Raw genomic sequence first — 15,953 nt, 5'->3', positions numbered from 1 at the left:
AGTAAATGATGGCGGACAGCTTCACTCTTTCATACTCAGCATGATTAAAAAAAAAAAGCTAACTCTAAATAATCTAAAAGAGTTCGATGAAGCCAAAAAATTGGACCGACGTCCTGAATGATAAAAAACTATTCTATCTTGAATTAATACTTGAAAAGAAGTTGGGAAAATCCAATACATGAAAAAATCGATACGAAATAAAAAGCTTTTATAAAATGCTATATTGTCGTTGATTTTCTCTATCGCAAACGACATGAAAACCAATTTCAGAACCCGGAAAAAATCACAGAAATTGTTGCAATCGAAAATAAAGCAAAAGGCACACCCTAATAAACAAAACAATTTTCATACTTTCGCAACAAACCCAGCCCCCTACATCATCAGTAGGAATTTGGAGCCGGTGGTGGTGTTGAAAATTTTGTCGATGGTGGTGAAATGGAATTATTAACTGATGCAACACTTCCTGTCATCTCGGATGGCAGAGTGGTGGAATTCATACTTGTTGTCATATTGTTATAATCAATTCTGTATTCACCTGCAATTTCGTTCCACTTTGATTGATTCGAATTAGTTAGCTTTTAATTTATTTCAGACGTAAATAAAGTATAAAACGGTTAATATGCATATTTGGAACAATATACATGAGAAGCGCAATTCATGATACAATAACAATCTAATTTCAAGATTTTTATAGATATTTAATCCACTACCATCAACATTCTTATTATTTTCTGCTTCTCGAAAGAAACTAAATGACCCAGAAATGAACGGCACTACTACATAATTTTTTCTGTTATTTTACTAACAAAATTTCATGTTGATCGTCTAATTATTTCAGACATCCTAATTCAATACCAGTTCTGAAAACTTACCACTTGCGATAATTTGTAGCATCGTTGGCTGGGTACAATATGCAAAGGGATGACGACCAGCACAATTGCAACATGATAACCCATTGGGATTTGGAGGTAGTGAAAGTAGCGACGAATAAGCTGGGACATTGGCGGTAGTAGCTAATAGGGAGAGTGGCCGTGTCAGTGATAAAAGTGGGCCACGAGGTGGCGGAGGTACGTTTGTCATCGAGAATGGTGGACAGGCTACACTTGTACAACCCATCAAACCAGCAGAACAAACAGTTGTTACGGGTAAAAATGTGACAGATAATGACGGATGACACACAGGTACTTCGGGTAAGGGCAGATTGGACGGCGCAGGAGTGCTACTGCTTGTTAGAGGCTTCTGAAAATAAAATAAATGACTTTGAAATCACAATTGAAGACAAAACAAAGCATGAAATTATGAGAATGTAGATGTTAAGGCGATAAAATTTTCGCCGAAAAAGTGAAGGGCAGAGGAAAGCTGGAATTTAGCATAAAACATTACTGTTACAACGGTTAATTGTTGTCATGACGTGGTAGGCAAAGGATAGTATAATTTGACCTTCCAAACCCTTCAGCTGGGCTGCATTCATGCATTCATGTATAATTCCAGAATAGTCTTACAAATCCTATTTTTTGTGATAGGTTAGATGATATCATCATCGCCCTCTTAAACCGATTATTATGAATAAAAAGTACTGATCTTACTTTCAGATCAATAAGAGAAGGCAAAGAACGTGATATTAACGACTGAGGAGCCGAAAAAAGTGAACAGCTTTCTAACCGGGATGGATAAAAGAAATCGCGCACTATAGGACAAACCAAAACACGAGCTGGAAGATCTGGTAGTGCACTGCAATAAATTCCAACTTCAGCAACTTTATTAAAATCATTCTACAATAAGTATAAGACATAACAACCAACGTTCGGCAGTAAGTATAACACAATAACTTTAGTAACTAATACCGCATGCTTACCGCAAGCATTTCAAGTGTTCTAAAAAAAAAAATTCCAGTGAACTAGTTTCTCACTAGATTTCGAAAGTTCTATAAATTTCGTTTTCGGCATCAGTCCTGAAAAAAAAACAATAAATTACCGAATGTAGCCCAAAATAGAACTAGGCTGCGAACGATTAAGATATGGGAGAACGCGAGGATTCCCCGTCTGAGCCCCTGCTTCACTCGGGAAACTATCCAACAGACGATTGTGCAAATCAGCGATTTGATCAGCCGTCCTGACAATATAAGACGTTTTCATATCACTCCATTCAATCTGAAAAGAAATATGGTATAATCAGATTCGATGATGAATATTTTAGAACAGTGCTAAAGACTACATCTCAAAAAAGACTACTATACTTACATTTAATAAACTATTTCCTCATTATCAGCATTGGGGAATGAACAAGTGGTTAAAGAGACAAGAACAGAGGAAGCCCTGTACGGTTATGATCACTCACAATATATTATTATTGAGAAAAGTGTTCAGAAAACTGCACCGCTATTGAAAATATATTCGGAGAAGAATCGTCATTCGTAACTTCAGCGTCTAAACGAGATATGACAACCGGTACATCGTCATTTTCAGACGTAGAAGCTTCGCAACTCTGTAAAATGGATACAGATATAAGATTTGATATAACATAGAACATACCATAGAACGGTCAGATTCGATGGTAAGCTATGCCTCGTTTGCAAAACTAATAAAAAATATGCATTAAAGAGACATACACCAATTTCAAAATCCATGCAGAGGATGAAAAGAAAGAAACTGGCTACAATACAGTAAACACAAACATAAAGCAAATATCGTAGCATCACGAAGGACGGACTATTTAGTAGCAGGACAAGTTGGGCATTCATTATCAAATTATAGCTGCTGATTAAAGGAATGCTATTAGTCTATGAACCACCTGTTTCTCAATCGGAGCAGCCGGTTGAGAGGACAAAGTTCCTAAGCATGTTCGAATATTTTCAAGCCTGATTTTATGGTCCACAGAAAAAGCTGCATGATGTTGCGCTGCGGAAACCACCATAAGCAACTGCAAAAAAACAATACCTATATCCACATAAAATTACATATCAGTAAAGATAGCAGATTTGTAAATATATCAGATTTAAGCAAACATAACAGATTTGTATCTCTTTTCAGCAGCTACCACATTTATTGCAAGTTTCCTCACTTTCTCATCTTAAGAACATAAGTATGCTTCACAATTTAGTGCGCAGAAATCTCTCCTGCAGTAAGATTCAATTCTTTTAGGCGAGACCTAAAATCTATTGAAGAGTCCCCTAAATATCTGGCTCATTTCCTGGTGATTAGGACACACAATAAATCTTCTTTTTTTAGATTTAAAAAACTAATTTGTAGTTTGATATAAAAAGAAGTATCTAACCGAATCTAACATTTCCTCCTTTTCGAAAGGCGACCTGTTAGCAGATGCAGTAATAAGTTCATCATACAGCCGCTCTATTAGCCTAAAAAGCATGGATTGTTTGGTTTGATGAGTAATTTACTTGTATAAGATTAAAGAATAGGTAATATGAGATTAAAAATAGGAATTTGTCCTGACAAAATAAAAATAAAGTGTCTGGTTGAAAACAGAATAAGAATTTCTGAAAGAGCTAAAGCAACACACCGCATATAGGCAGTAGCTGCTGGACGGTTTGTAGAATGTAAAAGGCACAGCATCGGGAAGGCAAGTTCCAGAAGTCGACTGCATGATGCTGATTCTACGAAATTTTGCAAAAAATAAACATCATTGTAGCGCAATTCATACTGTCGTAGATACAACGACTTTGAACGCACAGCTGTTTCTACGCATGAACCTATGTATCTATAAATAAAAAGATATAACAGAAGAGTAAAACGATTACACGACACTGTTGTGAAATGTAGAATAAAAATAAATAAACTAAAGGTAAATGTAAATAAATTGTTAGAAACAGACTAAAGGATAATAAACAACTAATTTGATTAATTCATTTATCCTACATCTGAACAACCGATGAATGGATTAAACAGCATAATCCACAACTAATTTGATTAATCCATTTGTTCGATAATTGACAAGCGATGAATGAATTAAACAGTGTAATTTGAATATAAAGAGATGTACCACATCGATTATCTAAAGCTTTGATCATTCTGACAGAAAAACAACTATGTCACAATTTTTTCAGAAGCCAAAATCAAACATGATCGGATATTACATCTGGGATTATCCAATAATTCGGAATGACCAGGAATTGTTATTTAATGCATAACACTGCTAGGTGTCAAACCATTCATCACTCAATAAACAGAGACAAGTGATTTGCAGTGTAAATGGATGGTATCTGCCAACCTTTGCTCATAAGCATTCAGGCACTGGATCACCTCCGCAATAGCTTCAACTCGTTGCGAACGCTTCATCTTGCACATAGCTAACAACAGATCTGAGTTCGTACCATCAACTTAAAACCAAACTTATGCATATGACATAAAAGTGATAAAGTGGCTCTAATGAAATTGAAATTATAATGGCAACAAAGATTTTAGTGTTAGCATTAAACAATTACAATAGTGACATTAATTTTTACGGGAAAATTCCTATGAATTGAGTTCCTTATAAATGACAGGAATCGGTCAAACGTTTTCTTGCAAAGAAAAAATTTTCACCTGTTTGTGTACTTACGGAGCAACTCGATTCTTTTTCGGTCATTAGTGCCACACTTCGCCTTTCAGTACACCGTAAATCATCAGGTTCAATTTCTTGTCCTGATCCTGATAAAAAGCCATCCTCATCAGGGTCGCCCGAAATAATACTACCGGCAGATGTTGAGCTAGTTTTCCGACTTGCACTGCGCGCTGTACAATTTCCATTCATATTTACCTGCAGCTACAAATAACATAATGTCTTGGGAACTAGACTGTCATTATGCTAGACTGTTCAGTATAATAATTCGACATAAACCACCATCTGTCCCCATGACTACCGATTATTTATATGAAGCGTCTTCCGACTAATTCATTTGTTAGATGTAACTGCATATTGCATGTATTCTTTTGGTCCTAAAACAGTAATCTCCTCTCAATTTGTTCATGGGTAGATCACGGTGATTCTGACAAGAATTACCGCAGTATTATTGTTGACAACATTTTGTTGACTCTTGTTACTGAAATGATTGTTGTACTGCTTTGATCTTCGGTGAAAGGTTGTTGTCATAGCGGAATAGTCGGAGTCTACAAGGCTCCCATTACGGCACATACTGTTAACGTTCGAAAACTGGCCACGATACTGGCTACTATTTCCAAAATCACCGGTACCGTACTGTTGTACACCCTATGAAATTCTCCCTTATAAATATATATTGGACAAAAATTAGTAAGATTACGAGAATTTCTTAGAAGGATTCTATGGTGCTGGAAAGCGTAGAATGAGTCACAGAAAGACAATAAAAAATACAACTTGAACAAATACAGAAACAATAAAACAAAACATACAAACAGACTTGAAACTCTTGAAGTGCAAAATCCAACCTAATTTTATTACAAGTATCAAGAGGTCATTTGGTACTGCTACCCCTTGTATTACAGTATTTCTTGCTACATGAGCAAGCTTTTCTTAATAACACGTATGTTCTAACACATGTTTCACCAAACTTCTATTCCACTTTTTTTTTTTTATAATGAATCTTTGCAAAGTATACTACCTGTTACTGCAAATATAATCCGATATTACCTCATCCTGACAGAAACAAATACAATATATCAAATTACTACTGATTTCTTCCATATCTAAATGGGTTAGAAATAGAAAAAAGAATGTTGCAAAAGTATAGATGCTAATCGATGGGTTATTTCCCAACAGATAACAATCAACATCTTGTAAGACACCATAAAACTTACATTTGCCTCAGCAAAATGATTCCTCGTACTGATACTCCGCTTCTTTCTACCCACCATTTCAGTGAAATCTCTGTAAAAGAAAGTCACGAAAAGTGAGAGGAACTACACAAAAGTAAGTTTAATATTATGGACGTTACAAATCTACCGAGTATTCTCACGAAAATAATTCAACAAAAAAACTAATTCAAACTGGGATGACTCACTGGGAAATTTCTTACTTGCAATCCTTCACACCAATACTTGGTCAAATGTTGAGAACAAAAAATTTCACGATGGCCCCAATACCTACAAACGACGCTGTGTGTCATGCAACGTCTGCTCCACAGGGGTTGTTCGAAAGGCGGGTTGCATGCTGAGGGACTGGTTCGGGTAACTCCAGAAAAAAGACTTCAGATTTAGAATTACTCATTACTATTGAGAATGCCACCTCGCACATACTGTTCACGTTGTGTAGTTAGCAGTCTCTGTGGCTCGTAAATAAATTTCATGCTACTCTTCATTTCCGTTGCTGGTATTTTTTTTCGATTTCCAGTGTTCTAGAACATATACCATAGTAGCATAATCTCAAAATATATCAATCATCAAACGATAATCACTTCTGCGATCGTTAACGGAAAGAAATACAAAATCGATTAGCTGATATGACATGAAAAAAATTGGATAATTTCCGGACGCATGAGATTTTATTTGATAGAAATCAGATCACAATAATTCCCAGAAATAATGTCAATATTTTTAAAAGCAAGTTAAAAGTTTATGAATATTCTGGGAATGTAATTAAATGTTACAATATACATAGCGCGAATAACGTTCTTTCGAGAACTCACAAAAAGAAATGCTGCTATACCTTAGATACTAAAATTTCTATCGTTACAGAATTGAATTGGATGACCTCTTTAAAATCCATCTCAGTGAAGTATAACTTCTCAGCCATCTGCATGCACAAACCCTTTGAGTATTGAGCATTTGAGTATGAAATTTCTGAGAATTTTTTTCAACATGTATTCAGATATTTTTCATATATTTGACTGCATACATAAGTGACGTAGTAAAACTCTTCAATATCTCGAGCATTCTTTCTTCCCCTTTATGACCAATGTATCTGGTTTTAACAGGTTTTAACATTTCATTTTTCTCTTAACTAGAAACTGCTGTAAGATCACATTACTTTGCAGTCACGCAATTTATATAAATAGTGCAAATCTTTTTCTGATCAGGATTAGTTTATGATATGATAAATCACTCAAACACTTTGCCGAAGGCAGAGATAGGAAGAAAAGACGGAAAGATTGCTGGATAATCCGACAAAAATACAGCTTATCAAAGAACCAAAGTATCAAGCGACTGCATCTGTTTTAGCAGTATATATTTCATAGCGATATTTAATGCCTTTCTCCTGTTGCACCTCTTCTGGTTCTGGACATTTCATGAAGCGACTGTAGTCCACTTCAGGAAAGAAGACATCAGCTAAAAAATCACCCTCCACACGAGTAATATACATCTGCAAAATTCTCATATATATAAGAATAATTGCGAGTTGTGAGCGCGATAAAAGCATAGAAGTGTCACAATCCGCAGATGTATTTTTTTCCAAAAGTTAGAGTTTTGAATATTAGCAATAAGAAAGTTGCCTGGTGTAAGAATGGTGAATTAAGCCCTAATTCATATATTTCTCGACCACCAATGTTCCATATCGTCTCGATATTCTCCATATTTTGCAGTAGACTGAGTGCACTTTCAAAGTTTCGAGCAATTACTACATTCTCGTTTGTAACTTCTTTCATCTATAAAAATAGTAGTGAAGGAAAAATTCCTAATATCTGTTTTTTAAATTAGAGTAGATCTTATTAAAGGAGGGGTATTTCCTGCTGAAACCAGCTGACTACTCATAACCTAGTGAAAAAAATGGAGTGACCGGACAAAAAGTGCAGTTTGATTATTCTGGGAGACCTAAATATAATAAGCAGCGGAGCCATTATCATTACACGCGTTGTTGAAATGGATTTCGCAGGGATATAACAACGAAAGTGACCAGGACCACCTTTCTAGAAAAACCATAACTAAGTTACGAGACGCAGTAAATTGCAACGCTTTATAAGGGATGAAAAAAGTTGGGTCACTCGAAAGACTATAAAAAGCAGTTTAATCTTCTCAGGAATTTTGTTTAGGCGCACTTTACGTTGTTCACAATTTCAGAAATAAAGTTAGAACAATAAAAAACACCTTCCTACTGAGTACGACATTGAAACGAATAAGCACCTTCCTACTGAGTACGACATTGAAACGATTCTTCAGTGGCTTAAATTTTGCGGGTATACTATCCCAAACTTTTCGACCCATTATCACGGCATTCTTCTTCCCACTGTCTGTTGTTGATGTAGTCAGCTTGGCAAATCGAGACATTTCGGCAGGTAGTTGCCATGGCATGTCACCATTTCGTCCGATTCCTCCACAGTCATCCATGGCAACAATTAGGTTCATAGGAATAGTTCTGGTCATTATTGTCCTGAAACGCCCCGTTGGATAAAGTTTAACTGCTGGAAAATGATGTAACTGAGATGGGATTGATAGATTACGAAGTGTAGAAGCTAGAATAACAGTTAGCGTTAACTTTTACAGAAAACAAGCAGCCAAACCCCACTTGTAAGAAAGCAGAATAATCCGCGAAGTTAACAAAAATACGGCCCATCGAATGAGTCAACTGCTCGCCACAAATCAAATAATTTCGCGCCTGTGTTTCAGTAGGAGTTACACGGGGCGAGAAGTGGTGAATCCAACTGTACGACTCGGCAGTACTGGTTGGGATTGTTGTAGGACCGAGCGCGGGTGGTGTGGACTTGCGCTACTGTGACTAAATAAACATACGACATGATGATGTCATGATTTTGTTACAGGATGACCACTGGGAGTGGGAAGTCGAGATGTCACAGCTTAAATACATTGTCGACTTCTTGTTTCACTTTTCTTTTCCGGAAACCGGCCGAAGATTGGTTTCGAACATGTTGCAGTGAACATGAATGCTTCTTGGTGGACGCTTGCATTCCGGCAATATTGCTTCTTTCTCAAAAGTAATTGTAATCGTAATAATTAACATCAGTCTAGCAATATTGCTTCTTTCTAAAAAGTAATTTCAATCGTAGTAATTAACATCAGTATCCTTACTGAATTTCATGTTAATAACCAGACAATGAAAGTGATAATATCATAGCAGCAGTAAAAATGATTGCATGAATCTGTTTGCGAAATCCAGGTGTCTGTGCCAGTTAAGAGTTGAGACCTAAACACTTAAGATTAATTCGAATACTGCTAATAATTGATCTTTTCAGGCTTTCTAACAATGCAGGGGGAATACTAGATATGTCAAGGGCATTGGCGAGATTGATGATCATATTGAAGCAAGTTTAGCACTTAGAATGCTTATGTCTGGAAGTGAAATGTTCTTAAATCTTCATAAACTGAAAAGTGAAAAACTCAGCTGAATAGCTGGTCGAAAATTAAGGGTAAAATTAGCATGTTTCAGAGAAGAAAAATGGGTATTAAAAGAATGCGAGGAAGATAAACTGCTTGATTTTGTCTGCAGATTTTGGGACTATGTTTCGGAGGCGGTATGTCACGACTGTGTTAGCATTTTCGAATCACTGATGAAATTGCATCTTGTAAGATGTATGCCTAATGGTCCTCTTTCTTCATGGGCTAAAAGTGTTGGAAAATTCCTGATTAATTCACCGTCGTTTTGTCGTGGTCGCTATCAATGTATCGTATGTTTCTTTGGAAAATTTTTGTTTCATCAAGATCTACAACATCGTTAGATACGTAGCATGTAGATGTTGTCTGGAAAGTATTCTGTTTAGAATTGTTGTCCTCAGGGGTTTTATCAATTCAAGTACGATTGTGACAGAACTTTTCGTTCACTAATACTTCTCTTGTATTATATCTTTCAGCTAGCATATAACAAAATAGTGGCATCATTTTCGGAAGGTCTCACGGAGAACTTCTGTAAAGAGTTATATACTTCATTATCGAACCCAACTTTAAGTGCTGTGGTAAGCAAACAATATTCAGAATCTTTAAGAATTTAAGCTTCAAATGTTTTTTTCTTTCGCACTATTTCTCAGTTACTATATACTTTCTGTGTAAAAAACTTTATCAGAAACCATAGTATGTATTATGTGCAGAAAAAAGAAAAACAGATGGACATGTTTTTTACTTATACATTTATTTAACCCCCTTTCACTTAACGTAATACTGCAGGTCAGCAAACTCATTACTTTTGATGTTGTCAGGAATTTCGACAGTTCAGATCGACTTCAGCTGCACGGTAATTTATTACGGGCATCACTTCAGTCACCAGTAAAAGCAATTCGCAGTGCTGTTCAAAAACGATTGCTGCCTGAATTTTCAAAAAATCCCCTTATTTTGGATTGGATAGTTGAAGAACTGAAAATATTTCAAACTGGTTTGCTTGTATTTTATTTCTAATCATTTTCAAATCTGTTTCAGTGTACTTTTAGGCAAAATGATCTCATTATAACTGCTCAAACCCTAACAAAATTTAATTAAAGAGCGAAAGTGTTGAAAACGTGTTTAGACTGAGCAAATGACTGTGAATGATTCGAAATAAATATTGAGAATGGATATCTAAATATTTCAGACAGGGTACATGATGTAATCAGCCTTGAAACATCACTTTATATTGCTAACTTTTGTCTTTTCCACCAGAAAGGGAACGGAAATCTTCTGGAATGGACTTCATTCACTGATGAAAGAGTAATAATTTCTGCGCTATTAAATGCCACTACACAGGTGAAGAATATAAATTTTTAATTCATTTGTAAATATTAATTTTGCAGGAAAAAAACCATAGAATTGTTACTTTTTCTTTCTATTTTGCTATCTTCAGTAATGAATCCGTATCAGTTACCAGCATTAGTCAGCTGCTTTGTTAGATGTTTAACCTGTCGTCTTGAATGCAAATGATGAAATGTGAAATAAAGCTTAACACTCAAAGTCATAGTATTCCTCATCAAGCGATGATTGACATTAATAATGAAGCTTGACAGGAATCGCGTACTCATTTTCTGGTTGACCCTCTGTAACGTTTAGATTCGTTTAATGGCTTGGAGTTTGATTTGTAATCATCCCAAGTTGACAGCGTCAATTCCTACCCGCCAGTTGTTGCTATGTAAATGCTTTTTGGCAACGAATATGGCCGAACAGTCACCTGCTATCAGAATGACAATATTATCTGGTTTGAAAAAGGTAAATACCGTCATTATAATTATTTCATTCTCATTTTTCATCTGATTTAGTTTTGGGATATTTGAAAATTACAGCCTTCTACAGTCTACTTGGCTTCAACAAGATTTTGCAGTATTATTTGAGTGGCTAAATTATGAAGCACTTAATTTTACAACCATGAAGAATTGAGTGATACTATATTCTTGTTCGTTTAATTCAGGTGTACTTCACACCTGATCTAGATGAAATACTGTTGCCATTTCAAGTTAGAAAAAATTGTAAAAGATCAGAACTATGTTTCGTATAGAAGCATATTCCGATTTGTGCTCTCTATATCCTTTATTGCAGTCAGGTCTTACTCAAAAGGAACTTCATTACAGCTTCACATACTGGAGAAATTTCATCTCGTTTTTGACATTCATATTTTATTTCAGCTTTCCATTAATTTCATCTGTTGACGATTTTGTTCAGATATTAATTCGAATTCGTGAAAATGGCCAAAATATTTTGAAAAATGGTAATGATGAAAGCGAATTGAAACCATATGTGGAGTTTATCTGCTGGTTGCATAATTTGTGCTTCCAAAATTTAGTACAATACGCAAACTTTAGCAGGCGTATAATGGCTCTTCAAATGCTGGAATATCTTTTTCTGGAGAACTACTTAGCTAACGATAGCAAAGGTATTTATTTGAAATTAAATCCATTTAAAAATTCAGAATAGCAGATTTAAATCAGCAACACAGTGGCTAATTACATGAGTTTTTGTCTCCAGAGTTCTCGTTTTTCAACACTTACATCATTGGTTGAACAGCTGGGTGCATATCATCCTGTATTTACAATTCCGGAAAAAAATTGAAATCGTTAGGTTGATCATCCATTATGCTGTATTTTTGATAGTCTGTCTTAGTTAACCAACATTGGGTTACATTACATCTTTTTGGCCAACGAAGAATTTTTTTTGATTTAATGTATCAATTAGTTCTTTTCATATTTGTGTATTATAAGATTATCCAGATCTTGTTTCCGAGGTTAAGTGTTCGAAGATTTCTTGTTCTAGAAATATGTATGACTTAACAGCTGGACTATATTGATGATTTAAATATATTTTTCTCAAATTTGATTTTGATGGACTTTAAAGAACTTTTCAGATATGTTCTTCAAGTTTTTGTCATCAAAACTGAAACCAACAGAGGAACAGATTTGTCGTGTAATATGTTGTTTGGATGACTCATACCAGCTGTGTCAAATTTCAGCTCTTCGTTTACTGTGTTCATCATTTTTCGAATTCCACAATTTTGTGAGCTCTTGATCTTCTCGAAAATGTAGTGCAAATCTAATTGTTGCAATCAACTTCGAACTTAATTAGAATATGAAGCATGTAAATTGACATATATTTCTTAACATGTTTTGTCCCATCATACGAAGTTCCAAATGAGTAGAATAATTTCTCTGCACCATAGTTAATGCATCTTTCCTGCTAATTTCTGTTTAAAACATTTCTGTCTAAAACAATTGCTATTATTTTAGATACAAAAGATCTAAATTTGCAGGATTTTGCTTCATATTTCGCAGAAACAAAGCAGCAGTTGTTCTCCATTCGGTCACTGTCCACACTCACGTCCAGTTATCGCTTGCGCTTTTATCTTAAAAAAAACCCCGACAACTTGCAGAATGTTTTTCAGTATCTTCTTAATCTGTGCAAAGATCGAGTAAAACTCATCTCGCAGGATTTTCAAATGATAGCAACCAACCAAGGCTTCATTTATTCCATACTAAGTGCAATCAGTGTAGCACTGGAACTTCTCGATTTACAGTCTACTCTGTAAGATTACTGTGTGCATTAAGATTTTTCTTGTCTTATTTTACCTAAATTTTTGGGCTGTGACCTCTCGATATGCTAACGCTTTCGTGTTTATGTCTCTTACTTGATGAGATTAAAGAGATTCATAATGTTCAATCTTTCCAGCTGCCAAACATTATCACAGGAGCGCTGTAGCTCTATGTTTTTACTTTTCGAAACATTCACTGAACGTTGTTTTTAGTTATTATCATTTCCTTTGTTTCCTTTTTTGTTATATGTTCTGTTTGATATCAATTTAGAAAGAATGATTGGTGTGTTACGTTGGTTAACCATGATTTGTTACCGATGTGTTTCCAAATAAGTGAGTTGGTAGCGCCCGTTGTAAACAGCATGTCGCCGGAAGGTTTCGTTCCTGATGATCATATAAATATCATTGGTGAGTCATTCAAGCATATTTTTTGAAATTCTTGAAGCTTCTGATTTTGAACATTTGTTTTGAATTTTGCACCGGGTTTTTATGAAATGAACCATGTTGAGTGCTCCAGGTTGATCGATTTTGATAAATGTTGAAAAATGTAAGGTTCATTTTTAGTGAATATTAAAGACTTCGATAAATCGAAGGAAAGTATAGATTTCTGTCAGGCCTTACTAGCAAGTTGTTGGCGTTCACACAAATATGTTTCTGCAATATTTCACATAATAATTACGAAGGTTTGTTATCGCATACCTTTTGACTTTCTCACTTTGCAGTCTTCGAAGTCTTTTTTCTTAACTTTTCTTTTTTTCCCCTTTTGATTTGTGGAAATCCCACTTTCACTGTTGATACGAAATATTCCCAATGCGCCTCTGAAATTGCGTCGTTTATGAAATGATATTAGATCCTACAAATGATATATTATTCTCATTCAGGGAAGAAAATTATTTCAGCTGTGCTTAAAGTTCTTATTTTAAAATCCGTGGAATTAGGTTTATTTTAGTGGCTCAGAAATTCTGTACTTTCTTCTCAAACTGTACAATGTATATGCAACTATTATTGGCGACAGCTAACGGAATGTAAACACTGTGGTGCTGTAGAGGCAGCAGTTGAGGGATTCGAAGCATTATGTGCAAAACTTTGGTCGTTTGCCTTAGCTGGCAGTCCAGAATTTATAGATTTACCTCAGCCAGAGGCTTGGATTAAGCAAATTATTGATTTAATTGATAGCAAAAAGAGTTGGTTTTTTTTTACTGTATGTTTGTCGTAACTCGTATGGTTTGAATTATGAATTAACTCTGTAGGTTGATGTCAGTAAGAGTAATGACTGCTTTAGAGACCAAGATTTACTGCAAAAAATTTTGAATTCAGCTATATTTCAATTTTAAGTCCTGTCTGATAATATTTCAACATATGTTACTGACTTATGTCAAATTCAAAATTGCGTAACTATGATGCCAACATTATATGTTTTAGCTAGAGTAGATGATAAGTTCAGACTTTGTATGACGCTTAATTTACTTTGATTTTTTTAAAGGTGTTTCCAGTGTTGACAAAAAACATATGCTGTTCATGTTTTGTAGTGCTCTGTATTGGTTTTTCAGACGTGTTGTGTGCAACACGTCGAAGTGCTGGTTTGCCACATTTGATTGCTTCAATTCTTGCAAAGGAACCGATCACAAATAATAGACAATGTCTGAAAACAACGATGATATCTATACTTGAAAATAACGGAAGATCATATAAAGCACAGTGAGTTTTTCTGTTGGATTCTCTATTAGAGTGGTTGTATTATTTTGGCAACGTATCAGACTTAGCAACTCTTTTTTATGGGTGTTCATCACCATTGTTATGAAATATTAAATCGTTTGATTTTAGCCAGTCGGTACGTTGAAGCTTGTCATCAGCTAGTTTAAATTTCAAAAATATTTTGGTATATTCTTTCTCTCGTCATGGCTGAGTCGCGCGAAAGATTTTGATACCAAAAATTGCACTTTAGTAGTCAAATAAATGATTAGTTCCGGTCTTTACATTGTACTTAAATCACTAATGGATCTTTTTAAGGTTTATTTTTCTTGGAAATTCCCGAGATTTCAGAGTTCACAGTATTAATATTATGAGAGCTGTTTTTCTGAACAGTCACCTATCAGAAGCAGTTCTACGCTATATAGAACCTGCAGTGAACGTTTGTTTCGTTTGTTTTGGTTCTAATAGTTGGGCAGTACGAAGTGCTGCATCACAGCTGTTCGCTGCACTGATTAATCGGATGTTTGGTGTTCCTCGAAGCATACAACTCTCACTTCGTCCACATGAAAAAAATCGCTTGAGTTCTTTTGAATTCTTTACGAGGTTGGCCAAGTCAGATGAAATTTGACATTCACTAACAATAATAGTTGATTATTTAATGTTGAAATTTCTTTCTCTTCTCTCTTAAATTTACTTAGGAATTTTATCACAATATTTCAGACTATCGCAAGCAAAATGTAACATACCTGGACAAATAGTAGATAGTAGTGTTTGTCATCGCCAGCAATACTACGTTTTTAATTTTAGCTAGTATAAATAATTCCTTAAAATTGTGCAGGTAATCAGAATATGAGAATATTTTTGTATGATCATGTTAGACGCCTCAGCAAACTAAAACAATGAAAGAATTAAAATAAAATAAATTGAATTCGAATATTTTAGGTTTCCATCATTGCATGATTTGTTACACCAACAGTTTTATGAAAACGAAAAATCCATTTCGCAGCTGAGAATGTTCGCTGTTTTGGTTCTTCTCGTCCACCTTTTCCCCTCTCCACGACACACCAACATTTATCCACTTTCTACTTATGTCCTTCCACTTCTAAAATTTTTACTATCTTGTCGTGCTATGAAGCTTCGCGAATTATCTGTAGCGGCACTTGTTTCTGTTTGCGAAATCCAGGTATGGAAACATTCGTGTGGAACTTATATGTTGCGCCGTTTATGTTTATGTAAAGAAATGAGTACAGTAGTAATTCCTGTTTTGGATAGCTAATGGCTTTCGGGTTGTTAATTAAGAGTTCATACGTTATTCTTTTTAGTCATGCAGTGGTAATACTCACTGTGCACCGTTCCTGTTTGGAACTAATAATTTGTTTCTTATACCTATATATATATATATATATATATATATATATATATAT

At 35.0% G+C, this 15,953-nt stretch overlaps 3 protein-coding genes across 3 annotated transcripts; 1 reads left to right on the top strand and 2 right to left on the bottom strand.

The window, feature by feature from the left end:
• Positions 1-380: 380 nt before the first annotated feature.
• On the bottom strand, positions 381-5,825 carry LOAG_03469 (hypothetical protein; the record flags this gene model as incomplete). The annotated part of the gene is made up of 12 exons (XM_003139006.1): positions 381-535; positions 873-1,239; positions 1,587-1,731; positions 1,975-2,150; positions 2,377-2,484; positions 2,791-2,919; positions 3,274-3,355; positions 3,517-3,714; positions 4,225-4,333; positions 4,539-4,752; positions 4,996-5,202; positions 5,769-5,825. The coding sequence occupies 12 exons, from the start codon at positions 5,823-5,825 to the stop codon at positions 381-383; spliced, it is 1,947 nt and encodes a 648-aa protein (XP_003139054.1).
• Positions 5,826-7,062: 1,237 nt separating this feature from the next.
• LOAG_03468 (dihydrofolate reductase) lies at positions 7,063-8,291 on the bottom strand. Its single transcript, XM_020446327.1, has 3 exons — positions 8,028-8,291; positions 7,400-7,552; positions 7,063-7,269 (listed from the first exon to the last, which is right to left on the bottom strand). The coding sequence occupies exons 1-3, from the start codon at positions 8,265-8,267 to the stop codon at positions 7,105-7,107; spliced, it is 558 nt and encodes a 185-aa protein (XP_020303315.1). The 5' UTR covers positions 8,268-8,291; the 3' UTR covers positions 7,063-7,104.
• A 364-nt stretch (positions 8,292-8,655) lies between these two features.
• Positions 8,656-15,805, top strand: LOAG_03467 (hypothetical protein; the record flags this gene model as incomplete). Its single annotated transcript, XM_020446326.1, has 16 exons — positions 8,656-8,836; positions 9,095-9,163; positions 9,289-9,526; positions 9,710-9,811; positions 10,020-10,224; positions 10,420-10,571; positions 10,872-11,027; positions 11,478-11,688; positions 12,157-12,305; positions 12,559-12,830; positions 13,109-13,245; positions 13,402-13,520; positions 13,787-14,021; positions 14,388-14,535; positions 14,881-15,132; positions 15,472-15,805. The coding sequence occupies exons 1-16, from the start codon at positions 8,664-8,666 to the stop codon at positions 15,803-15,805; spliced, it is 2,952 nt and encodes a 983-aa protein (XP_020303314.1). The 5' UTR covers positions 8,656-8,663.
• Between the last annotated feature and the right edge of the window lie 148 nt (positions 15,806-15,953).

Source organism: Loa loa, assembly GCF_000183805.2.
Source record: "Loa loa unplaced genomic scaffold supercont3.94, whole genome shotgun sequence".
NCBI lineage: Eukaryota > Metazoa > Nematoda > Chromadorea > Rhabditida > Onchocercidae > Loa > Loa loa.
Note: the sequence above shows the minus strand (reverse complement) of the source record. Positions and strands in the feature narration are given on the sequence as shown.

Excerpts from the sequence above, each read along its gene's own strand:
- LOAG_03468 (XM_020446327.1), bottom strand. The coding sequence starts at position 8,267 with ATGACCAGAACTATTCCTATGAACCTAATTGTTGCCATGGATGACTGT. Across the intron at positions 7,553-8,027 it reads ATGTCGTACTCAGTAGGAAG|ATGAAAGAAGTTACAAACGA; the intron begins GTGCTTATTCGT and ends CTATTTTTATAG. Across the intron at positions 7,270-7,399 it reads ATTCACCATTCTTACACCAG|ATGTATATTACTCGTGTGGA; the intron begins GCAACTTTCTTA and ends AGAATTTTGCAG.